This window comes from Gorilla gorilla, chromosome 1 (genome assembly GCF_029281585.2).
Source record: "Gorilla gorilla gorilla isolate KB3781 chromosome 1, NHGRI_mGorGor1-v2.1_pri, whole genome shotgun sequence".
Taxonomy (NCBI): domain Eukaryota; kingdom Metazoa; phylum Chordata; class Mammalia; order Primates; family Hominidae; genus Gorilla; species Gorilla gorilla.
In genome coordinates, this window is record NC_073224.2 from 196,773,630 (window position 1) to 196,799,217 (window position 25,588).

Here is a 25,588-nt window from a genome sequence, read left to right on the forward strand (position 1 = left end):
TACATATATTTGAGACATTATATTCATATGATGGAACAGACTACATAGCAATAAAATGAACTTGGCTATATGTATCGAGATGCGTGAATCTCAAAAGCATGACATTGAACTGATGCAGCAAGACACAGAATACAGGGAGAAGCACTAGAACTGTTAATATTCTGTTTCCTATGCTGGGTGGCTGGGTTCACAGATCTACATTCTATTGTAATTCTTTAAATATGACATATATGTAGGGTACATTCTTTTGTATGTATATGTCACAATAAAAGGTGTCAATGCAACAAAGAATGGGAAAATGGATTCGGTTGTTGAAATAATGAATATCATTAACAGGACCACTGTGAACAAAAATAAGGGCTGTAATGCTATACAAATGGTTATTTGCGACTTGGGATAAAGTTTACAGTGTCTTCATCATACTTGGATTCAAACGGTGATATAATGAAGGTGGTGTGCTCAGGAAAACTGTTAGACAACTCAAAAAGTGGCTCTGGTGATGACAAAGGCAGTGATATTGAAGACACCAAAAGAGGGATTCTTAACATATTTTCATGAAATTACAGTGAAAAAAGTACTTTTAAATTAACATTTTATATGTGATTTTAACTACATATGCGTGACTGATTAATCTAGTTTCATAATACAAGTCGCCATTTATTTCCTCTACATTTATAATACTGCATATATATTCAAATTGGCCAAAATCTTTCTTTCCAATCATCATGCTGGGATTATGGGGTTATATGTGGCACATACCATTCCTGTATATGTCAGGATGGAAAAAGTTTTACCTGGAATGAATTTTTGCCATTTCTGATCCACATTGTACTTCACACAGTGATTTCCTGAAGGAAATATAATGATCTGTTCATCGAAGTAGAAGATATTGTTGGCCACGTGGGATCGAAGACCAAAAACATGCAGCGTCTGAGCTACCACGGCTGACATGATCTCCCGCCAAAGAGTTCTGCTGAAAACCAAGACAGCGCTTCAGAGTGGAGAGCACCGCCCCGCTCCGACCCCGCCCCCGGCCCGGACACGCCCCGCCCGGCATCCAGGACACGCCCTCCCCGCCCTTTGCTCCTCCCCTTGTCCCTCCCCTTTCCCCTCCCCCGGGGTCGTCCTCCGCGCCACCCCACCCCCGCGGCTCCTTTTTCTGCCTTTTCCTTTGTACCCTCACTGCTACCAGCTCCTTCTGGCGACCCCCAGGTACCCCCTCCCACCTTTCGTTTCTCTCTGGGTCAGCAGACCACGTATGTATCCAGAGGCGCTACCTGAAGGGAGCCTAAGCAACCCGGGCACTTTCAAACGCCGTAGCGGTTCCTATAGCAACGACAAACCGGAAGTATGGTTTGCCGCCGGAAGCGGAAGTCCCAATCAAAAGTTGAGCAGTAGCTGTGAGTTGCTGGCGCTGGAGCTATTTGGTGGCACGTGGAGCCACGGCGTGGGAGTAGGGGGCTGAAGGCAGGCAGCAGCGGCCAGGGCCGCCCTCTGCTAGCCGCTTGGGTCTCGGGATACCGCGTTTCTTCCTGTAGGTGTGGGACGTGCGTGCGGCGAGATGGACACTCCCCCGCTCTCGGATTCGGAGTCGGAATCCGACGAATCCCTTGTCACAGACAGAGAGGTAGGTGTCAGCCGAGCTCGTGGGGTTGGGCGTGGGAGAGGGGGCCTTACACCCCTGGGAGTGACGGTGATTGTGTCCTGCAGTTGCAGGATGCGTTTTCCCGAGGGCTTCTGAAGCCAGGCCTCAATGTCGTGCTAGAGGGGCCGAAGAAGGCCGTGAACGACGTGGTGAGCGCGGGCACAGGATCGGGGGTACTCGGACATGGGATGCGCATCAGGCGCTGTTGGGAGACCGATTCTTGTCCCAGGAAAGATGCACCCTGCGCCTTGCCAAGAGGGTCAATTACCTGTCTGGGTATTGGGGATTAGCACTTTGTCCCTTCGCCTAACAGCCTGTGCTTGGGAAAGACAAACTCAGAGTTCCCTTCTTGTGAGCTCAGTGTCTGGATTTCCTAGAATGGCCTGAAGCAATGTTTGGCAGAATTCAAGCGGGATCTGGAATGGGTTGAAAGGCTCGATGTGACACTGGGTCCGGTACCGGAGATCGGTGGATCTGAGGCGCCAGCACCTCAGAACAAGGACCAGAAAGCTGTTGATCCAGAAGACGACTTCCAGCGAGAGATGAGCTTGTATGTTTGTTTTCAAATGTTGGAGAAGTTGAGGATCCTTGTGCAGGAGAGTGGGAAAGAGGGGAAATTAGTAAGTCTGCACTCAGAATAAGCCTAGGAGTAGGGAGAGCGGCTTCTTTTGACTAAGAATAGCTAGGAGATTCTTCCTGTTTGAGAGAAGAGCTCCTTGGTCCACGGTCACGATCCAAAATCCACTTTATGGGCTAATTTGAAATATTCATGTTAAAACTTTTTGTGCATGCTTCAGTTATTAGGAAAACAAACAAACAAACATTGCTTATGGGATGTTCTTGTGTGGAATTGCTTTAGTAATTACATAAGAATCCATAATCGACATTCGTTTGTGTTAATGGGTACCTTTAGAGTAGTCATTCTCTTAAACTATTTTTAGCAACACCCCTCCCCTTTTTAAAAACTAGTATACGGCTACATTTCTTTTAGATACTAAATCAGTGAGACAGTTTTTGTTTGTTTGTTCTTGCTAATGGAGGTCAGATTTTGAGAGTCCTTCTGAGCTTGGATAACTCATGATTGGCGGTGAAAAGGAACGTAAGGCCTCTTTCCTTCACCTCATTACACATTTTGTCCTACGATTCTCAGCTATCGCCAAGCCCAGGCCGCAGTGCTTGCAGTCTTACCCCGCCTCCATCAGCTCAAAGTCCCTACCAAGAGACCCACTGATTATTTTGCGGAAATGGCCAAATCTGATCTGCAGATGCAGAAGGTAAGAAATATAAGTTTTCCTCTGGAAAGTCAAAACTTTGTACTTAAGCATATTCAGCTGGCTTAGAAAGATAGCTATGAGCCCAATAATGGGGAGCCAGTTGTCAGAGGACAATGATTACCTCTTCCATAGATTGGCTACTTCAGAGTCATGCCAGTTACCACCAATTAGATGCATATAAAAATGACGTTTTTTCTAAAATCAGCAATTAAAGAGAGGAACAGTGCTGTGTGAAGTGTGGTCCCCGAGGTGAAGATGGCCCAGTGCATTTCCTAGCTGGCATGGTCATGACATGGTGTGCAGAGAGGACAGCATTCTTGTGCCCTTGCCACTGTCAGTGCTAGAACTTGTAGACAATTACTTTTCTCTGGGCCTCAGTTTTCTCCTCTGTAAAATGAGGGATTCTTAGATGGTTCAGATATAGTACAATTTAGAGTTGGTTAGAACTTGGACCTCATTTAACTTTGGAAGAGAGGATTGCCAGCATGTAATCCAACATATATTCAGCCCTCCATAGCCATGGGTTCAGCATCTGTGGCTTCAACCAACCTCGGATCAAAAATATTGGGGAAAAAAATTTGAAAATGTTGCAAAAGGAAAACTGAATTTTCCATGTGCCGAGAACTACATTGAATCCATGAGAATGAGGTGATGCATAGCATTGTATTCGGTATTATAAGTAATCTAGAGACTATTTAAAGAAGCGGTCTGGCACTAGAGACTAGTTTCGTGGATGACAATTTTTTCATGAACTTGGGGAGGGGGTAGTTTTGGGATGAAACCGTTCCACCTCAGATCATCAGGCATTAGATTCTCATAAGGAGCACACAACCTAGATCCTTTGCATGCATAGTTCACAGTAGAGTTCACACTCCTATGAGAATTTAACGCCGCCACCAATCTGACAGGAGGTGGAGCCCAGGTGGTAATGCTTGCTTGCCTGTCACTCACTTCCTGCTGTGCGGCCTGGTTCCTAACAGGCCACAGATTCATAGTGGGTTTGTAGCGGTCTGTGGCCTGGGAGTTGAGGTCCCCTGACTTTAAAGTATACTGGAGGCGAGTGTAGGTTATATGCAAATGCTACACCATTTTTATATAAAGGACTTGAGCATCTGTGGATTTTGATATCTGTAGTGAGTCCTAGAACTAATCCTCTATGGATACTGAGGGATGAGTATATTTAAATAGTACCGTGGGGTCTCAAGCTGGATTTTAGGGAGCTTTTGTCGTGGTAGTAGTTCACCTTCTCACTGTGAACTCTGTACAAGTTCTCACTGACAACGTCTCATCCTTTAACTAAAATGTGTGTGTTTGACTGAAAAGGCTAGGCACCTGGTATCTGCCTGGGTTTTTATTGTGTATGTGGTATACTAGAAAAGGACACTGAGGCTGCATACTGGTTTCTAGCCTCAGTCTACTGACAGTAGAAATGGGGAGAAGTTTGTCTTCTTTCCTGGGCTTCAAATAGGCAGTTTGTATAATGAAACAGACAGCAAACTGGGAGTGGGAAGGTGACTTTCAATCTCTGGCTTCACTCTGACACTTTTGGTAAAGTGCTCAGCCTGTGGGCCCCATTGTCCTCAGGGGTTGGAATTGATGATTTATAAGTTCCACAGTTTAAAGAACAGGGAATATCTGTTCCCTGCTCTAGTGCATCCTAAGTAGTGGTCATTCCATATTCAAATGACATGAACTGACAGCATTTTGTGTTGTAGATTCGACAGAAGCTGCAGACTAAACAGGCTGCCATGGAGAGGTCTGAAAAGGCTAAGCAACTGCGAGCACTTAGGAAATACGGGAAGAAGGTGAGAAGGAAAGTGTGCAGGGAACAGGAAGAGGCGGAGTGTGTGTTAGATGAGATTGCCATGGTCTGACTTGGTCCCCTGAACTGAACGGAACTGTGTGTTGATCATGTATTTACTGTCTCTCAGTGTATGTACTGGTATTCATGAGCACAATCTTGCCTGGACGTGAGTGGTTCCCCAGGAGTAGTATGGTGACTGCAGGTGAGCCAATCACCTCTCTGGGCGTTAGTTTTCACATCTGTACACTGGGTCCAGATGAGTGGTTTCCAAACCTGACCTTATAGCAAAATCACCAGGGGAAATTTTTCAAAACAGAATTTTAGACTTCAGAATCCCCGGGAATCTGTGCCTGTTTTCCCCTCTTCCCCAAAAGCTTTCCAGGTGATTCTGAAATGCATCCTGGTTTGGGATTCACTGACCTATGTGATAATCACGTTCCTGAAGAAATTATCGTGATGATTGTCATCCAGTCTGAAAGATTGCCTGCGTGTTGGAACTTTGAATGTCTGAGTTCTAATGTAACACCAGATCAGGCATACCCTAAAACTTTTCTTGGTTTTCCTTTTTTATTTCATGGTCATCTAAGAAAGAAGATGACAGATTTTAAAGTTAGGATTGTGGGAAGAAATGAATGTGAGGAAGATTGGCGTGGGTGTTAAGACTTCGTCAACATTTGAACATAAGCACTTGTGATCTGGGCTGCAGAACTCTCATCCACATTTGGGGTCATTTCACTGATACATTCTCAGCAAAGTAGGAATAGGCTGGGATCTTGTCCTCTACAAAAGGCCTGCTGCAGATTTATTATTTCTTTGATCTGGAGGTGGATGGCTGAGATTCTCTCAAAGACACCAGTAATTAATTTAACATAACCAAAGTTACCAAAAGCAAAGACAAACTCACTTGGGCCTATTAGTTCACTGTTCCTAGTTTAAGGAAACATTGGAGAAGAGGTTGTTAACTGGGGGTGAATTTGCTCCCCAAGAGTTTTCTGTGACTGCCTGGAGATATTTTTAGTTGTCAAATTTGGGAGGGAGGGTACTACTGGCACCTAGTAGGTAGAGGGCAGGGGTGCTGTTAAATATCCTACAGTGTAGGACAGGCCCCTACACCCCAGCAAAGAATTATTCTCTCCACACTGTAGCAGTATCAAGATTGAGAAACCCTCTGTTAGAGTATTATAAAGTGTCTCCTTTTATCCTTCAAACTTTTTTCTTTTCTTTACCTGGGGACATTGTTTTTTTCTCTTCCTTTTGGTACTTTCATCCCTAGTAACAGTGAGTTAGATAATTAATCTGTCCAAATGTGATGCGAAAAATCGATGTAGTCTTAAACATGATTTACTTCAGTTTTGTAGGCAGGATTGTATAATAGGGTGAGTGCTGGCTTTGGAGTCAAACAGCCTGGGTCATCTCAGTTGTGCACTTTTTCACTGTGCGACTTGGGCAAGTTAACTTCCCTGTGCTTCAGTTTAGGGGATAACACAAATTTCAACTTCACTGGATTGTTATGAGACAGATATATCTTCATCTGTGAAGAATAGACCTAGATCTGAGAATATACTTAGAGTCCCTAACACAGTTTTTGGCACATAGTAAATGTCAAAGGGTAGCGGTATTAATCAGGGTGTTGCTATTAAGACAATGTAGACACTGGAGTAATGGTATGGAATGGCTGTAACGGTCCTTGTGTTCATATCACAGGTGCAAACGGAGGTTCTTCAGAAGAGGCAGCAGGAGAAAGCACATATGATGAATGCTATTAAGAAATATCAGAAAGGTCGGTACATCTCTCTGCTAGGGGAACGAGGGTAGCAGGTACTTTAGAGTTGATTTGAACACTTACTGCTTTGGAGCCTTCCTGGTTGATGTGGACCTGTCGGATCAAAGTTTTGGGAATGGTGTTGGAGAGCAGGATGTGACTCTTAAAATCAGTGTAGCAAATAACAGCCTCATATGGTGGTTTAAACTTTTATTCTTAAAATACAGTGGTGCTGATCAAAACTACTTCTTCACTTACAGGCTTCTCTGATAAACTGGATTTCCTTGAGGGAGATCAGAAACCTCTGGCACAGCGCAAGAAGGCAGGAGCCAAAGGCCAGCAGATGAGGAAGGGGTGAGAAGGGTTTTGGCATGGTTTCTTTGGTTCTGTGAGGTGCGATGGGGCTACAGGTCACGAGGATGGCAGACATAGCACCTCCACTGGCGCAGCCATAGAGTCCAGAGAGTGCAGCTGCTGCCTGGGGCCAGGACCCCTAGCACTGTGTGATGGGCCCTTTTAGCCATGTCAGTCTTTGAAGAGTAAAAGAAGGCACTTTTTAAACTTCTTTTTTTTTTTTTTTGGACAGTCTCATTCTATCACTCAGGCTACAGTGCAGTGGTACAGTCTTGGCTCACTGCAACCTCTGCCACCTGGGCTCAAGTAATTCTGTGCCTCAGCCTCCTGAGTAGCTGGAACTACAGGTGCCTGCCACCACACCCAGCTAATTTTTGTATTTGTAGTAGAGACAGGGTTTCACCACGTTGGCCAGGCTGGTCGTGAACTCCTGGCCTCAAGTGATTCACTCACCTCAGCCTCCCAAAGTGCTGGGATTATAGGTGTGAACCACTGCACCCATCCTAAGAAGGTACTTTTAAGTATGTGGCACCCTTTAAGTGAATGCTGAGTAAAAGTTAATTCCCCATCACATAGTGCAATGGTTGAGAGTTCAGACCTAGGGTTCAGATCCCGACTCTACCACTCAGTAGGAGGGCAGTTTTGAACGAGTTACCATGCCTTTCTAAATGCTAATTGCATCATCTGCTAAGTTGAGGAAATAGTGTCTGCCTCATAGTATGAAGACTGAAAGAGAGAATGTGGGCTCTCATTGTTTTTTCTAGTCTGCTTTTTTGCATACCTGGATACCAGGCCTAGGGGAAATGATAATTTCCATGTAAGATAGTAAGTGCTATGATAGAGGCATTTGGGGATTAGTACTGAGTCAGCTTTTATAAATACCTGACAGGGTCTGGGGTGGATTTCTGGAGGAGTGTTTGACTTGAGCATTGCTTGAAGCATGAGTAGGAATTAACCACGAGAATAGAAGAGAAGCTGGGTTTGGGAAGAAGTAAGAGCTTGAATGAGCAAAGCCATCGAGATGTGAAACCTCAGGGTTTTGTGAGGAACAGTAAGCCCTTGGTGTCACTGGGAATACAGTGCAAAGCAAGGAGTGGTGCGACGTGGTTGGGGGGACCTGGGCTCTGGGTTTGCCTTGTTGAGGAGCTTGGGCTTTGTCCAGAAGGCAGTGGAGAGACTAGGTTGTAGGTTGTACTAACAATAATGAGCAGGTTATATTCATGTTTTTAAAAAGATCACAGTGGATTTTGTATAAGTGACAGACTTGAGGGAAGCTGGGAAATTGACAAGGGTACTATTGCAAAAGTCGAGATAAGCAATGATAATAACCTGAAAGTGGCAACTGAGGGAGAAGAGAAGATGAATTGAAGAAACATTTAAGAGGTGAAATGAGCAGGACTCAGTAATTGAATTGGGTATAAAGAGTGAGAGAAGAACCAAGGCTGACTCCCACATGTTTAGCCTGTGTGTCTGGGTTGGTGGGAGCAGCGACAGCCTCAAGTGAGCGCATATGTACAGGAAGCAGAGCCAGTCCAGGAGATGATGTGAATTTGGAGATGCTGAATTCAAGATTCCTATTGGATGACCAGTTTTACATTTGAATGTTATTCCATTTGAATGTTATTTGCCTATAATTACATTTGAATGTTTACATTTGAACGTATTCATTACATTACATTTGAATGTTACAAATGTAACATATTACATTTGGATGTTAACTGCATGTATTTACCCTTGAGAGGAATAGACACAACTGAGGGTGATTTAATAAGATTTGGTTAAAATAGAAAGCTTTCTAAAGACAGCAGGAAGCCATGTAATATATGTAGAGCCTTCCCTGCTTCTTGCTTTATTTTCCTGCCCTGGTGGTCAAAACTGTAAATAGGTGAGCTAGATGAGTTTGTCTAGAGAGGCTGTAGCATAGGATTGTGGGGCCAAGGATGAGATTCTGGGTTACAGACGTGCCTAAGGGGCTTTGCTTATAGAAAGGAAACTGAGAGCATTGCTGGGCCATCAGGTTCATCAGGCTTTACAGTGCTGTGGTGATGTCTAGGACCATTCTTTTCCAGGCCCAGTGCTAAACGACGGTATAAAAACCAGAAGTTTGGTTTTGGTGGAAAGAAGAAAGGCTCGAAGTGGAACACTCGGGAGAGCTATGATGATGTATCTAGCTTCCGGGCCAAGACAGCTCATGGCAGAGGCCTCAAGAGGCCTGGCAAGAAAGGATCAAATGTAAGTGAGCCCAGGTGCCCGGGTGAGGAGCAGGCTCAGGACTCCCCTCCCACTCCCAACCCTGCCCTCTCCCTTCAGTTCTGTTCATCCTCACCCTGGGGCAGAAGGCAAGCTGCTATGTGACCAGATGTGGTATGTCTTTTTCTGTAGAAGAGACCTGGAAAACGAACAAGAGATAAGATGAAGAACAGAACACACTAAACAGCATCTTTGAATACAAAGAACCAAGAAAAAGGAATGAAGACTCGCAATTTCACGACACACTTTGATCCCTTCTGTTGGTGTCATGTTGTAAACATTTCTTTCAATAAACTAAAGAAAAATTATTAAAGGAACACATACCTTTGGTTAGTCTAGACTAAAAGATTGAGAAGTTACTTTCCGTTGCTATCTATTGATAATTTAGACATTGAGTTCAAATTGCCTTCATTTTATGATAAATAATGATTTAACTGACACCTTCCTCATTTCCTTTGTCTCATCCTTCTAAATAGTTATATTACGATCAATCCCTGTAAAGCTCAATGCCCATATTTTACAGGTGTGAGCCACCATGATTTTCTTTGTGGTACAGCTTTTGGTTTTTCCTCCAGTTAACCTTCACCTTACATTCTTCTGCTTGCCTAATTTTCCTTCTATATTCTTAGTTCTTTCCAGATGCTTTGTCATTTTACCCACTTTATAATTTTTCTCCTACAACCTAGTTATGCCACACAACTGTCACCTTTTTTCTAGACCGTTTAAGTTGGCACCATTATTTCCAGAATCCCATGTTTTCCCATCTTAGCATATGCCTTCTTTTGCTGTGTACCATTTTTTGGTATCTTACTAAGAAAGGGAAGATGAGAGGTAAACTTTTTATCTCCTTGCATTTCTGAAATTGCCTTTAATTTGGGCTGATAGGAATTTCCTCCTTAGAATTTTAGAATTTCGCAGGCACTGTTTTTAAGTTTTATTTCTATTCTACTTTTGGGGGGAGATATATCTTTGTTTTTTAAAATCTTTTTTTTTTTTTTTTTTTTTTTGAGACATAGTCTCACTCCATCGCCCAGGCTGGAGTGCAGTGACACAATCTTGGCTCACTGCAACCTCCTCTTCCCAGGTTCAAGTGATTCTGCCTAAGCCTCCTGAGTAGCTAGGATTACAGGCGTGCGCCACCACACCCAGCTAATTTTTGTATTTTTAGTAGAGACAGGGTTTCACCACATTGGCCAGGCTGGTCTCAAACTCCTGACATCAAGTGATCCACCTGCCTCTTCCTCCCAAAGTGCTGGGATTACAGGCGTGAGCCACCATGCCTGGCCTAAAATCATTTTATTGAATATGAAGTTTAGCTTTCATTTCATTTATCCCCCAAGAGTTTCTTATTCTCTATTTGGTCTTTTTTCATATCATTTTACTCTTATCCTCTAGATGCAGTATCTTATATCTCTCAGAATGTGATTATAGTTTTAATTTTTTTGATAAAGTTTCCCTCTGTTCCCTTCATTCTGTTTCTGCAGCCCATGCATTTTGATCTCCTCTTTCCCGTGTTTGAGCAGTAGAGTATTGTAGAAGCTAAGAAGCGTGGATTCTGGGACCTGGCTGTGTTGCTTACTTGCTGTTTGACCGTAGGGAATTTAATTTTTATTTGCCTTGTCATCTCTAGCATAATGTAGATGTATCTACCTCATTGGGTTCCTGTCAGTATTCGGTTAATCAATGTAAAACACTTAGAACATTATCCTAATATAATCCGATAATCTGATAATCCTCTCATATTCCTTTGATTAGGATTGTTTTGCTGGGGTTTCTTTCCTTAATATCTGGCAAGCCTTGGTTGTTCATACATAGGCGGAAGCTCTGCGTAGGTGGTACGTTGAGTAAGCAGGCCACATTAATTGTTGGGCTTTACTCTGTGTTGATAGGGTGGTAAACCATTTTACCTGCCCCTTCTCTCTCCATTCCAGTTTAGAAATCATACTTTATTTTTAAAGAAGTTAGAAATGCCTGAGAGCTATATAGTATCTTTAGCAGAAAGAATAATTTATTTTCACATTTTCTTGTAGCATTATTGGCACATGAAAAGGATATTTCTGGATTCATATAATACTAAGATTGTAATGTAGAACAAAGAGAATTTAGTTTTTGTAAGCTAATTTCAACTAACAAAACTGGTCACACAGGTCATATCAAGAAGACAAAAATATTTACTCTGTCTTTCATAATTCATGCCATATTATTGAATGGGGATAATGTGTAACAGGCTCAGAAGCAGTTTGAGACTTTGAATTATGCAAGTAAATATTGAGAGTTTCGCAAAAGAAAGCACAGGTTAACAACATTTCACATTGATAAAGCCAAAAGTAAGTTTTTAATACAACATACTTCTAAAGGCTTTGAAAACTATGTCCCCCTTCTTTTACTTCTTGTTTTTTTCTCTTTTTTATTACAGAGCAAAGATTTACATATGGACTCACTTTCCTTAGTTTTAGAAATATCCTCTGTAGAACTCATTTACATCACTTCTATCATTCCAACTCTCAAAATAAAGGGTGATCAAGGTGCAGGTAGCATTATGCCTTCTTTTTCTTTTTGTATAGACAGGGTCTCACTCTATTGCCCATGCTGGATTACAGTGATGTGATCATAGCTCACTGTATCCTCAAACTCCTTGGCTCAAGCAGTCCTCCTGCCTCAGCCTCCCAAGTAGCTGGGACTACAAGTGCATGCCACTATGCCTGGCTAGGTGTTTTTATTTATTTATTTATTTATTTATTGTAGGGACAGGGTCTTGCTCTATTGCCTAGGCTGGTCTCAAACTTCTGGGCTTAAGCAATCCTGCCTTGGCCTCACAAAGTGCTGGGACTACAGGTATGAGCCACTGCACTCAGCCTCCTTCATATTGCTTTAAAATAAATACAATCCCATCAATTGAAAAATAAGTAGGAACCTAGGAGTCCCCAATACAGATTCTAATATGCATGAATTCAGTTATCATGATGTAATTAAATAAGTTTCTCAACAATGTTCACATTTCAGTTACCAAAGTAATAACTGTGAGTAGATGCGTAAAGTAGAAACAGTCGCTGCTAGCTCTTTAGTCCACAAATCACTCCATAAATGACAGATGCACGAAGACTAGTGACCATCACTTCTTTCAAAGTCTGTCCAAGATCAGTTACTGCATCAGTTTTTCATTTCACACACACACACAGCAAAGTGTGTAGTTGTGTTGCCTCTTTGTCTTTAGCAATAAACTCATGCATTTTATAGAAGTAGATACCTGAGAGGGAATTGACCACCAAGGATTAATGTACACCAAAGAAACAAAAAGTGATAGGGCACGGTGACTTACGCCTGTAATCCCAGCACTTTGGGAGGCCGAGGTGGGCGGATCACGAGGTCAGGAGATCGAGACCATCCCGGCTAACACGGTGAAACCCTGTCTCTACTAAAAATACAAAAAATTAGCCGGGTGTGGTGGCGGGCGCCTGTAGTCCCAGCTACTCGGGAGGCTGACGCAGGAGAATGGCATGAACCCAGGAGGCGGAGCTTGCAGTAAGCCGAGATCATGCCACTGCACTCCAGCCTGGGTGACAGAGCGAGACTCCATCTCAAAAAAAAATAAAAATTTTTTTAGATTGGCCAGGTATTGGTGGTATGCACTTGTCCCAGCTACTGAGGAGGCTGAGGTGGGAGAATCTCTTGAGCCTGGGAGTTTGAGGCTGCAGTGAGCTATGTTTGTGCCACTGCACACCAGCCTGGGTGATAGAGTGAGAACCTGTCTCAAAAGAAAAAAAAAATTTTTTTTAAATGGTGAGGCTGGAAGTAAAATTTGAGTGCAATGCAAATGGAAAAGGCTCTTTTTAGCCTAACAAAAATTTTAAAAGAACGTTGAAAACTAGCAGAGTGGATACATAAGAAATATGCAAACAGACGTGTAGAGGAAAACGAACCTGTTCTATTCTGATATAAAAACGATGCACAGTATTTCATTTGCATTTTACAAAACAGAACCGAGATTATATGCAGCATTTACAAGTATCTTACCTTGTATCACAATGCAGGATTCCACTGCTCCCCATCAATGTACTCTGAATTTCTGTATATGAGCTTCTGTGATATAAAATGGGGCGAATCTGCTGAGATATATTGGAGGGTCCATGGCCTTCTTCTCAAAACAAATAATTAAAATAAAAATCAAGATCCTAAGACAAAATATACCTAGCTCTTTTTAAATAATGAGCAATGATTTCTTGTCATTAGATGCATTCCCCCTCACTCAGGAATAAGAGATCTTTAACAGTTTCTTCTTTATCCGCTTAGGCCAAAGAAAAAGCCAAAGTGATCACTATATATTAAAATTTAGGTATTAATTTTATTTTCTCGAAGTTTTTATACTTCCTAGTTTTAAAAAAATGCCAAAATGCTCATGTTCTGGTTTTCTATGGTTTAAATAGCAACATAGGATGGCAACATTGGCTTCTGCGGTTTTACAAAGACAACTCCCTTGGCGTACAGAATGGTCAACAAAGGCTCTAGCTTGATGGCAGCTGGGAACAAGTCTAACTTTCTGGAACTCATCATTTGAGGCTTCAGCGGCAGCACGCTTTTCTTTTCTTTTTTTTTTTTTTTTGAGATGAAGTCTTGCTCTGTCGCCCAGGCTGGAGTGCAGTGGCCCCATCTCAGCTCACTGCAAGGTCCGCCTCCCAGGTTCACGCCATTCTCCTGCCTCAGCCTCCCGAGTAGCTGGGACTACAGGTGCCCACTGTCACACCCGGCTAATTTTTTGTATTTTTAGTAGAGACGGGGTTTCACCATGTTAGCCAGGATGGTCTCGATCTCCTGACCTCGTGATCCGCCTGCCTTGGCCTCCCAAAGTGCTGGGATTACAGGCGTGAGCCACCGCCCGGCCTCAGCACACTTCTTTTCATTTGCCTGCTCCATTATCTCGTGAGTTGCCTCTTTGATTTCATTTCTCCTTTTTTTTTTTTTTTTTTGAGCCTCAGTGCCTGGCTCAATGACATCTTTATGATCAGTTCCTAGATTACTTTCCTTACCTGCTGGCCCTTTTGTAAAGATTCCTTTGACTTCCTTCCTTCCGCCCCCTCCCTTCCTTGGCATCCTCTTTAAGAAGCTAAGGCCCCATGAGGAAGAGATGGTATTGGATCCCTTGTGCCCTCCACCCTTTCCTTAGGGACGTGCAGCACCTAGGGGTGCAGGAGACCAGATTTCTGCTAATACAGCCGCCACCCAGTCATTTGCTCACTCTGCAGAGATCCGTGGCCTACGTGGTCATGCAGAGGTGGCACACTGGCTGCAGAGGCTGAGCAGAAGCTGAGATGGCTGCAACTCTGAAGCAGGTGCTAGTTCAACAGGATGAGGTCCAGGAGGAATGGTTTGTAGCAGGAAGGGGAAATGTAAACTGACTTCCCTGGTTCTTTCCTTAAAGGTCTCTCAAACAGTACTATGTGGGGGTCTCTAGAGAAGTTTCATTATTTTTCCAGAGGGGAACACTCCATCTTCAAACCTAGGGTAAAAATGTAGTATATGTGTGGGTGGGCACCTGGGCTAGGGGTTCAGCCTTCTTGTTGTAGATTTTCACAGATTATTTTCAGCTCCATGCCTGGCTCGTGCCTTGTGTTTTAGTATCCTTGAGCCCTGGGGTTCTCCTCTTCCCCCAAGAATAAACCCCCAGCCTTCAGCGTGGGGGAGATGTTATAAACCTGGCTTCTGGTGTAGGGGTGGGATTACCCCTACCCACATCCAATTTCAGTTTTCTGCTTCACACCTCACTCTGTCTCAGAGTCCTGAACCTCTATCTAGAGTTCTGGAAACCCTGTGCTCAGAGGCATTCCATCAGCTTGCATTTTGTAGTTCCTGCCACCCTCCTCCATCAGCTTTCTATCTCCTGAACACACTTCCAGTTTTTTTCTATTGGTAACATTTTCCTTCCATTCTCTCAGTGGTGGGTTTTGTATCCCTTTGTGATCCTTTATTACTATTAGGAAGGCAGAGCAGATGATTGTATGCAATTAGCCCACCATCTTTATCTGATTTCTCACATTGCTTTACCACACAAGGATTTCAACCAGTGGACTTGACCAGAAATGAGAAAAGTGAAACTTCGTTTTAAAGTAGTATTTTATTTCTCTGGGCTGTGCACACTTAGGGCATTAGATCCACAGATGGGCTCATCCGCTGGGATGCTACTTGTGGTGATCATCTCCTAAGCCCCACGTTTTAGCCTTGTACAGAGTGATGTCACTGCAGACCCTGAAGTGATTCAGCCTGTGGTCATGGCGTTCTGGGTTGATCTAGAAAGGAGGATGCAGAATCAGAAAGAAGCCTGTGAGGATGCAGGAGGACCTGGGTTTGGGGTCAATGGGCCTGGCTTATATCAGGCTCCACCCTCCCAACCTGTGGCTGCATTGCGGAATGGAGATGACCACATGTACATCAAAAAGGTTGTGAGGTCAGAGGAGAATAACCTACGCACAGTCGTGGTTCTCCCTGTCACACTGCCTGACTGGGAGGCCACAGTATCCTCAGCACCTAGAGCAAGACCCAGCGCATGCTAGGTATTCAATGCATATTTGCTGAAAGAATGAATTTGTTGAAAGAGTCACATAGAATCTAAGTAAAAGTCGGCACTCTGACACATCGATCTTACAGAAGTTACACCGTGCAAATAATTTAAAAAATATATTTCCAGAAAATGTTACCAGGAGATGAGAGGCTGAATGATGGTCATTGAGTCTGGCTTTGCCAGTGTCCCAGTACTGAGACTGGAGGTATCTTATCTATCCAAGGTGAGGCTCTGCCAGGGGGCAGGGAGCTTCAGGTTGCAGCTGATCAAGCCTCTTCTGGCCCAGCTACTTCATTCTGAAGCTCCAACTTAATTACCTCTTCTGGTTGCACAACACCTGCATCTCATGGTTTTGGGGGTATACTTTCTTACTATGCTAGCAGTGCTCTTGTGATGGCATTGTCCCCAGGTTTATATGATGAACAGCATGGAATATTTGCAGACCCTTTGCAACTCCAGAGTGCTCACTGATCTGGAGACACATGCACTCTGTGATCTGTAGAGCCTACGAAGGTCTGAGCAGGGCAGGCCACACTTGTCCTTCCTGTCATCGTAAGCCTGCATGAGATGTCCTGGAGGGTCAAAGATGCAACATCTCCACATGCACACTTTGTACTTGTGTGAGCCAGGTCTTTACTCTTTAACAAAATGAAGAATGGTGAATTAATTTACTTGTGCATCGTACTATTCTTCTAAGTTGCTTCATGATCTATCTTGGCTGATTTCTATCTTCACACGAACACCCCATCCTTCACAACCTTTCTTCTCCCCGGCAAAGATCCTTTCCTTGAATGAACTCTACTCAGGAACCCTGAATTACTTTCCAACTAGGTCTGATTTTGGGATTTCCATTTCCTCTGCATTGTCCAATTCTAGCAAAAATCCTGCTAAGGTGATTTAACCAGAACCCCCCCACCCACCTTTAATATCTGATCACCCTTGATATCTGATTGGGTTCCTCATCCTCCACCACTCTCCAGGTGATGTCTGATCCTGCTAGCCTGCCTTCAGCAAGCACCCTGTTAGGTGGAAATTAGCCAGAATCTGCCCTTATCCCTGATGTTTCCTCCTAGTATTTTTCCGTCACTCACCCCCACCTCATTCCTTGGCTACACAGTCGCACTTGCCCATGCTGTAATCAGAGTTGAGGCCAGGCTCTTTCCCTCCCTTACTGCAAAACCCCATAGTGGTGCCTATGCTCTTCACAGTAGTTTCCCCACTTGGAAAAGTCTTCTTTCTGGTTTTTAAATTTTAAATTTATTTTTTTCCACTAGCACTTCCAGTACCATTCCTTCTGGTTTTTAACAGTCATTGAATATTGACCCATTATTCATATTTATATTCAATAACTGTCATCGAATACATATTTTAACACTTTTCTCTTATTCATGATGTTACCTCCCCACCTCCTCTTTCTCTTTGAGTGGTTATCTTCTCCAGCTCTCTAACCATACCTGTCCCTTTGTACCAAGTCCCTCCTTGTAGGTGCGTATATATGTATACATATATGTGTGTGTATATGTACATATATATGTACATATTTTGTATGTATATATATAAAAAGAGAGAATATATATAAATAATTTTTATTTATATGTAATTTTATTTTATATATTTTTATTTTATATAATAATTTTATGTAAAATTTTATTTAATATTTTATATAATTTTTATATAAAAATTTATATAATTTTATATATAATTTTATTTATATATTTACATATATATAAATAAAAAGAGAGAATATAAAAAGAGAGAATATATATAAAAAGGGATAATATATTTTTATATATAGAGAGAGTATATATATATATATATATATACACACATATATAAAGAGAGAAGAAGAAGTAAGAAAAAAAGTTAGAGAAAAATATAGAATAGTTGCTTGGTAATGTAGGTGTTGACGGTTTTCCTAAGCAAGGCACAAAACCCAGAAACCATAATGAGAATTGGTGGCATATTTGATGACTTAAAAATGAAAACCTTCTGCATGACCAAAGACATAAGCAGATTTAAAGACTCGTGTGGCAGAAATTTCTTTGACTTGCCTATTCCATATTGCACATTTCTCCCTTAAAAACAGAAGCGCTGTATTCCTTGGGGTGATTGTGTGCTAAAGTGGCTAATTGTGCCCTTCCAATCAAACAAGGAGAGGACCCTTACTCACATGTCCATTTTTAAAGTTTTTTTGTTTTAATTTTTAAAATTTTTATTTTTTTAATTTAAAAAAATGTTATTTATTTATATATTTTTAAAATTAATATTTTTTTTGAGACAGAGTCTCACTCTGTCACCCAAGCTGGAGTGCAATGGCGTGATCTCGGCCCACTGCAACCTCCGCCTCCTGGGTTCAAGTGATTCTCCTGCCTCAGCCTCCCCAGTAGCTGGGACTATAAGCTCGCGACACCATGCCCAGCTAATTTTTGTATTTTTAGTATAGATGGGGTTTCACCATGTTGGCCAGGCTGGTCTCAAACTCCTGACCTCAGGTGATCTGCCTGCCTTGGCTTCCCAAAGTGCTGGGATGCCAGGTGTGAGCCACTATGCTCAGCCACATGTCCATTTTTTATGGATAAGGAAGCAGAACTCAGAGATATTGAGTGGCACACCCAAGACCACCTTGCTGATAGCTGATGGAGCTGACTCAGGTATCTGTTGTCAGTACCTTTATTTAAACACACAGTGTTTACCATGTGCCAGGCACTGTTCCAGGTACTGCACAAATATCACCTCGTTTCATCCTCATAACAAGCTTATGAGATAGGTACAGTATTAGCTCCATTTTACAACAATTAAACTGAGTCATAAGAGAGCTTAGTAACTTACCCAGCTGGTAAGAGGTAGCCAGGTTCAAGCCCAGGCATGTCTGGCCCCCTGCTCTATTCTATGGTCACCACCTACATTGCTGCTGTGTTTCCTCGTGTTTCCTGAGGAAGGAGCCACGCTTACCAAGGGCTCTAAGTCCCATCCAACTTCCTGGTTTTCAGTCTGTGTCTCTGGGTACTTCTTCCTTGGTCCCTGGGCAGCATGGTGAATGAGATTCAGAAACCTGGCTGGGAGACGAGGTATGAGTTATGAAGGAGTCAGGCTTTGGGACCAGAGGTTGGTCCTGTGCCCTTTCCTGCGTCCACATTGTTCCTTTCAGGCAGAGCATCTGTGCCTTGGAGGTTTGCCTCAGCCTCAAGACCAGCGTGTCTGGTCTCTCCGCTCATCTTTCAACAAATATGTGGTGAGCTCAAACTCTGTGCCAGACATGCTTCCGGGCGCTGGGCATAGAGTGCTGAGTGACAGCATGGTCCCTGCTCTCCTAGAGCTCACACTCTAGATGAGGCAGAGGACACAGTATTCAGGTTTACAAAATGACGTGATGGTGGCAGACAGGGATACATGCTGTGAAGAAAGGAATAGGTGAAGGGTCATGTGCAGGCAAGGGCAGCTGCTGTAGATGGGGCGGCGAGAGAAGGCCTCTCTGGTTGCCAAGCAGGAGCCAGCCCTGGGAAGAGGCAGAGGAAGAGCACACCACAGGCAGCAAGAGCAAAGGTCCCGAGGCATGAGCGAGTTTGGCCAGTGTAGCACAACAGAGAGTGAGGAGCAAGGTTGTAAGAAGTGAGGTCAAATCTTTGTGTATTGAAATAAGTATGGCTGCCGACAACAGATGGATTTGCAGCTCCATAGTTCTGCCCTATCAAGTCTCCACCGGAGAGAGGCAGGCGGACAATGGAATGAACCTGGGCTTTGGAGTCAGTGCTACTACCAGCTTGTTGGGTGGCATCACTTCTCTGGGCCACACTTTACTCATCTGTGAAATGGGAGGAAAATGTCTATCTCAGCAAGATGGCTGGGAATGAAATGAAGGAAGGTGATTCAAGGGACTGACACTGGGCTGGCACATCCTTAATATAAGAGAGAGAGCAGCTAACTCCTGCCTGGCTTTCAGGACCCTCATTTCCTGTTCTATTCCTTATTGCTACAGGTTCCCAGCTTGCATCCTTTACCCTAGTCAGGAGAGTGCACTATAGATAACACCTTATTGCCTGTGATGATGCCCTCTCTATTAGTCTATTGACTTATCTGCCTCCTTCATAATGCTCTGAGAGCCTCTGCCCCCCTACTTCCCATCCCAGCCACGGTCATCTGTCCTTCACCAAATTTTGCTCATGGAAGGTAGAGGGGAAGAAGGAAAGCTTTCCAAGAGGGATCAGGTTTTCCACCAAATATCTCTCCTCCCTCACTCCCAAATAGGGCCCTTTCTCCACCTGTATGTTGTGGCCATGCCAAACTACTTGTAGTCATGATTCTCATTTCTGTAACTGTCTATAGAACTCGGAATGTCCTTCCACAATCTTCTCCACCTCACCCTGTGGTCGCCTCCTCCAAGAGGTCTTCCCAGAACTCCACTGCCTGATGGGGGCACCTGTTGTTTCCTATGCTGTTCTCACATCAGTCATGGTCCCTCTTTACTTGTCTACTTAGTTCCAAGTCTACTTCTCTTCTTCTTCATTATGCTATGAGATCCCTCCACCCAGCCCCACCATAGAGATTACCTAATAAAGAAAATAATCATGGGACTAATATTTCCTGAGGACCATGTACCAGCTACTGTTCTATGCACTGGTATTGTTTTGTTTAATCCTCACATCAATCCTGAGAAATAGGCTAAAAGAGGTAAAAAACCTGCCCAATGTTACAGTTAATGAGTAGCAGAACCAGGATTTGAACTGAGTTAGTACAGCTTCAGAACTTGTGCTTATAACATCTACATGTTTGATGAATGAACGAAGGCAATGTTAAGTCAGTAGGAACATTAGTTGGCTTGACAGTTATAATTGAGTATGTCCATCTTTTAAAAATTTTATTTAAAACATTTTTTATTTTTTTTATTCTATCTACCACAGACTGTCTGAGTATCCGTCTTTTTTGAGCTTGGTTAGTATGAGTCCCATTTCCAGGATCAAAGCAGAGGACTCTGATGCTTGCTCCAAGATATCACGACCCTGAGAGGTCTCTCCAGCCAGCCTGCCTCTCTGAGCTCTATCTCAATGGCATTTCAAAGCCCAGGACTTACCATCTGCAGGTTCCTCCAGGTTATCATGCCAAGACATGGGCTTCCTGGTGACTGTATGAACTAGAAAAAAAGAAAACAGCTTCACAAGTTCAGATTAAAATATGAGTTCCCTGCCCTCTCTAAGGTCCACCTTAAACAGGGCACCCATTTGGCACTCACTGAGTATCTGGTACATGCCAGGTATTACCCTGGGTGCTAGGATAATGCACGATTGGATAAGGCCCTCAAGAACCTCACAATCTAGAGTGGCACTGCCCAGAATGGTGGTCATCAGCCACATGTGGCTCCTTGAATTTGAATAACTAAAATTAATTACAATGAACACTTCAGTTCCTTAGCCACGTTAGTCACACTTGAAGTGCTCAATAGCTGCAGGTGGTTAATGGCTACAGTTTTGACTACAGCCAAGACAGAGAACATTTTCATCACTGATGAATTCTCTTGGACAGTGCTGGCCTATGGGGAAGGCCAAAGAGGTTTGCCAGGCAGTGATCTATGCCCAGGAGGGCACATGGTAACAGAGGAGCAGCACCCACATTCATCCACTCAGCTCATAATTACTGTGCACTGAAGAACAGGCTGTAAACAAGACAGAGCTGGCTCTTGTGTCCCCTGAGCTTTTACTCTATTTGTGGTGACAGGCAATAAACATACATATATCACCCGGCAAATGTAAGTGTGATAGAGAACAGTAAAGCAGGTTACGTGGATGGAGAGTTGGTGTTGGGGCTGGGGTGTGGGTGATGTATCTCTAGGGAGATACATATGAGCAGAGTTTTGAATGAAGTGAGGGAATGTGCTGTGTGTGTGGGAAGCATATAAGCGTGAGCCTGGGGAGTTTGAGAAACGTCAAGAGAGCCAGAGTGGCTCCAGTGGAGTGAGCTGGATGGAGAGTAGTGGGAAATGAGCAGACACCAGTAGAAACCAGTGGTCTCCAAGCTGCTTGTCTCAAACTCCTATCAGTAAAAGAACTTTAGAGCATGCGCCCTTAAAATATGTATAATTATATAGTTTTTATGGACTATTATCAGTATATTAGCAAATAAAATTTCTATCTTTATAAATAAAAGTAATCAATACAAGTTGTAATATTTTCTCTACTTTATTCCAATGGCTCACATGCTCAGGGGACATGAGCTGGGAGGCAGCATTTTCCCTAGAGAGCATGAAGGTTGCCTGAAGAGATTATTTCCATTATTTGGAATGGACCGAGTTTGAACGGCTTTGGACACTAATTTGCTTTCCTGAAACTAGTGGTTGGGGACTCCAGAAGAAAACCAAGTTAGTTAGAAGGAAAGTGAAGACAGTACATTTTCTCTATAGAGCCAGGCAACAAAGTGGACTTTACATATTAGGCACAGAGTTGGGAGAGGCATTCAGGAAGAAGCAACAATGTTTATGCAGGTAAAGTGGGAAATGACATGATGCATTTAGGAAATCCATGTATTTAGAAATGGCAGGGGGAAAAGGAGTGTGTGTGGGATTCGTCAGCAATGGCTGGTGCAGAGTAGGCACCAAAGTATTTCTTAAAGGAGCAGGGTAAAGTGGGGGAGAGGACTATGGGATGAAGCTGGCAGGAACCAGAGCCAGATCCAATGCGCCTTATGTCGTGATTGATTTAAACTTTACCTCAGAGGCTATGAGAAGGATTTTAGGTGGGATTGATGTGATCTAATTGTCCTCCTAGCATAGTGCTAAGCTAGCAAAGGTGTAGGGGTTTGGTCGGAGGGGCCAGCTTGGAGGGAAAGAGAATAAGGAGTTGGGAGCCCATCAGACTAATCCAGGCGGCAAGGACTAGGGCCCTGCAGAGGCTTCAGGAGTGAGGAGGCTGTTTGAGGTGCTACTTAGAGCATGAAAGTACCTGAGCAGAGGCAGAGAGGAATCCATATGCATGATGGTGTCTTTCACTGAAGCAGGAACAAGTGGGTCAGGGGAGAGGAATGTTAATAAACAGGACTTGTGCCTTTTTTTAAGTGTGTGGAGGGAGAGAAACCTTGAGGAGGACTCCGAGGCTTCTAATGATCACGAGATCATTAGATGATGAGAGTGAATGATTCTGATCATGACAGTGAATCATCCGGGGGCCTTTTGCAGAGACAGGATATTCTGGAGCAGCAGAGAGTGGGGAAGGTGGGAATGAGCCTGGCTTTCCTCCTGCTGGGTGTGAGGTGCCTGTGGGTTGTCCAGGGAGGGGAGCTGTGAGGTGGTTGGGCGCGTGGATCTGAAGCTCCATTTCAGGCCCAGTGGCATTCAGGGGAAGCTGGTGTGACAGGACAGAACAAACCGCCCAAGGAGAGTGCTCAGTGACAAGAGTGGAGGGTAGGGATGTTTTATCAGGGGGCACCTCAGAACTTTCCGAAGGGCAATATCAGAAGCCTGAAGAAAAACCTTTCACTTGTTAAAAACAACCCAAAATACAAACAAAAACAAAACACAAACAGCCTGCAAAATATAATTATTTCAAAAGTAAAATAATAAAAAGCCCTACAACTTTTTTTTTTCTACAACGAAAAGATTTAATCGTGTTGCGCATGAACTCTAATACAGCGAATACATCTGATATGATGTGGCCTCTCCAAAGTCATGGTTCCTGAAATCTAGGAAAGGGGGCGGGTGCTGGGGAAAGAGTTTTTGCTGGGACCGCGTTCCCACCCCGCAACCCGGAGGGCTCCTCCTTCCCCGGCGCCCTCCCGCTCTCGCCCTTCCCCGACCCCGCCGTGCCTCTCACTCTTGCGGAGGGGATTCACGTGATACTGCGTGTAGAGTTTCTGGGTTCGTAGCTCCTTGAGGTACAGTTCCCGCAAGATCTGGTTCTGATGGACCTCATCTGGAATCACCTTCTCTTTTGGGTGTCCTGCCATGGCCTTGGGCTGCCACGCGCCCTCTTGCCTGGGCCTTCCACAGTCTCCAGGCAACGCGTCCCCGCTGTCTCCAGGCAACGGCGTCACGCGGTCTCCAGGCAACAGCGCTCGGGTAGTGCTGCCCGGTCGGGGCGGGTCTCACTCGGCCAGCCCCTTACCCTGCCTGCATCGCCCCGCCCCGCGCCCGCCGGTCGGGATCTTATTTCGCGCCCCGCCCTTTTCTGGCACTGTACTCACCTGCCCCAGCTTCTCAGGCCCGGCTGGTTACTAGAAGGTCCCCTGGATACCGCCAGGAAAGGGCTTCCCGGCAAGGGGCAGACCCAGGAGGTAAGGGACAGATGATTGGACCTCACCTTGGCCAATCATTTCCTAAAAAAGCTTTTGGAAGGAGTCAGAAACCTCTCCCACCTTAAAGCAGATGCCCAGAATCAAAACCTCACAAAAAAACCGGAGGTTTCCTCTCTGAGAAAACGTTCTGGCCAGTGTGACCAAGATTACCAATGTGATAATATTGACAGAATAAACCTTTCCTAATTAAGGAACTTGTTGACTTTACAGTTTATTTTTAATGTTTGTGTTTAAAATGCACGTAATATAATTTTACCATCTTAGCCATTTTTAAGTATTACAGTACAGTAGTATTAAGTATATTCAAACTATGTGAAACCAATCTCCAGAACTTTTTCACACCCATTAAACAACAAGTTTCCCTTTTCCCTTCTCTCCAGCCCCTGGCATTTCACTTTTTGTTTCTATGAATTTGAGTCTGCTAGATACCTTAAATAATGTAGTTTATTTTAAAAGAATCGCCGAGCACGGTGGCTCACGCCTGTAATCCCAGCACTTTGGGAGGCTGAGGCAGGTGGATCACCTGAGGTCAGGAGTTCGAGACCAGCTTGACCAACATGGTGAAACCCCATCTCTACCAAAAATACAAAATTAGCCAGGCGTGATGGCATATGCCTGTAATCCCAGCTACTCGGGAGGCTGAGGCAGGAGAATCACTTGAACCCGGGAGGCGGAGGTTGCAGTGAGCCAAGATTGCGCCACTGCACTCCAGCCTGGGGGACAGAGCGAGACTCCTTCTAAAAAACAAAAAATAAATAAAAAGTAGGTCTAGCATAAAGAAAGAAGCCACCCCTACTTTTAGTAAGCACCTAAATACTGTCTGAAGACTGTGCTCTTCCCCACTCAGTATTTCATTCATTCATCCATCCATTTATTCGCTCAGGACACAACGTGAATTGCAGAATGGGTTTAGTCTGGGACACAGTGTTGAACAAAATTTTTAATTGGATTGTTTATCAATTTGTTGGAGTTCTTAATATATTATTTTGAGGGCTGTACATGCTGCAAATTTATTTTCCCTCTGTGTGGCTTGCCATTTTAGTCTCTTAATGGTGTCTTCCGGACACCAAAAGTTAAACGTAGTCAAATATATTAGTCTTTTCCTTTATGATTATTGCTTCTTAATTTTCATTTAAGACATCTTTTTCTAATTTGATGACCTGAGGTTATTTTTATGTTACTTTTTAGAGCAGTGCTGTTCAATAAAAGTATGAGCTGAGCCACTCATGTAGTTTAAAACATTCTAGTATCTGCATTAAGAGAGCAAGAATTAGATAAAACTAATTTTAATAATGTGATATTTAACTCAGTATATCCAATTTGTCAATGATTCAATGTTTGAATATAAAAATTATTGAGATATTTTACATTGTTTTGTCCTACTAATGTTTAAAATCCAGTGCAGATTTTACACTTCATAACACATCTCAAGAGCTCCATGGCCATCTGTGGGCAGAACTATTAATATTTAAGAGGATTTGTTGTTTTACCCTTTCTCAGTGAGATCTGTATTCCACCTGAAATTGGTTTTCGAGTGCAGTGTGAGGTAGGAATCCAGCTTAATTTTTTCTTTCCAAAGGAGTATCCAGTTGACCCACCAGCAAATTATTGAAGAGATAGTCCTTCCTCACTGGTCTGCTATGCTACTGTGGCCATAAAAAAAGTGTCC

General features: G+C 43.6%; 3 protein-coding genes across 12 annotated transcripts in view; 1 reads left to right on the forward strand and 2 right to left on the reverse strand.

The window, feature by feature from the left end:
• CFAP57 (cilia and flagella associated protein 57) overlaps positions 1-1,350 on the reverse strand; it is an 84,761-nt gene extending 83,411 nt beyond the window's left edge. For 2 of the 9 annotated variants that reach the window (XM_055346487.2, XM_055346474.2), the window contains exons 1-2: positions 1,278-1,350; positions 795-970 (exon numbers count right to left, since the gene is read on the reverse strand). In XM_055346487.2, the coding sequence (XP_055202462.2) occupies positions 795-951 (157 nt within the window). In that variant the 5' untranslated portion in view covers positions 952-970; positions 1,278-1,350. Of the gene's footprint in view, positions 1-794; positions 974-1,226 lie in introns of all 9 variants that reach the window. The other 7 variants (XM_055346481.2, XM_019016792.4, XM_019016785.4 and 4 more) reach the window with 7 other exon arrangements.
• EBNA1BP2 (EBNA1 binding protein 2) lies at positions 950-9,406 on the forward strand. The gene is made up of 10 exons (XM_004025594.5): positions 950-1,400; positions 1,539-1,627; positions 1,711-1,794; positions 2,023-2,195; positions 2,796-2,919; positions 4,635-4,724; positions 6,428-6,503; positions 6,746-6,839; positions 8,909-9,071; positions 9,222-9,406. The coding sequence occupies exons 1-10, from the start codon at positions 950-952 to the stop codon at positions 9,270-9,272; spliced, it is 1,395 nt and encodes a 464-aa protein (XP_004025643.4). The 3' UTR covers positions 9,273-9,406.
• Positions 9,407-15,179: 5,773 nt separating this feature from the next.
• On the reverse strand, positions 15,180-23,730 carry CFAP144 (cilia and flagella associated protein 144). Of its 2 annotated transcripts, XM_004025595.4 has the most exons (4): positions 23,439-23,730; positions 20,711-20,770; positions 18,595-18,698; positions 15,180-15,370 (listed from the first exon to the last, which is right to left on the reverse strand). In XM_004025595.4, the coding sequence occupies exons 1-4, from the start codon at positions 23,569-23,571 to the stop codon at positions 15,263-15,265; spliced, it is 405 nt and encodes a 134-aa protein (XP_004025644.1). In that variant the 5' UTR covers positions 23,572-23,730; the 3' UTR covers positions 15,180-15,262. The 2 variants fall into 2 exon arrangements, 1 of the variants encoding a protein (XP_004025644.1); XR_010133756.1 differs by lacking the exon at positions 18,595-18,698 and having other exon boundaries at positions 23,439-23,527.
• Positions 23,731-25,588: the final 1,858 nt, after the last annotated feature.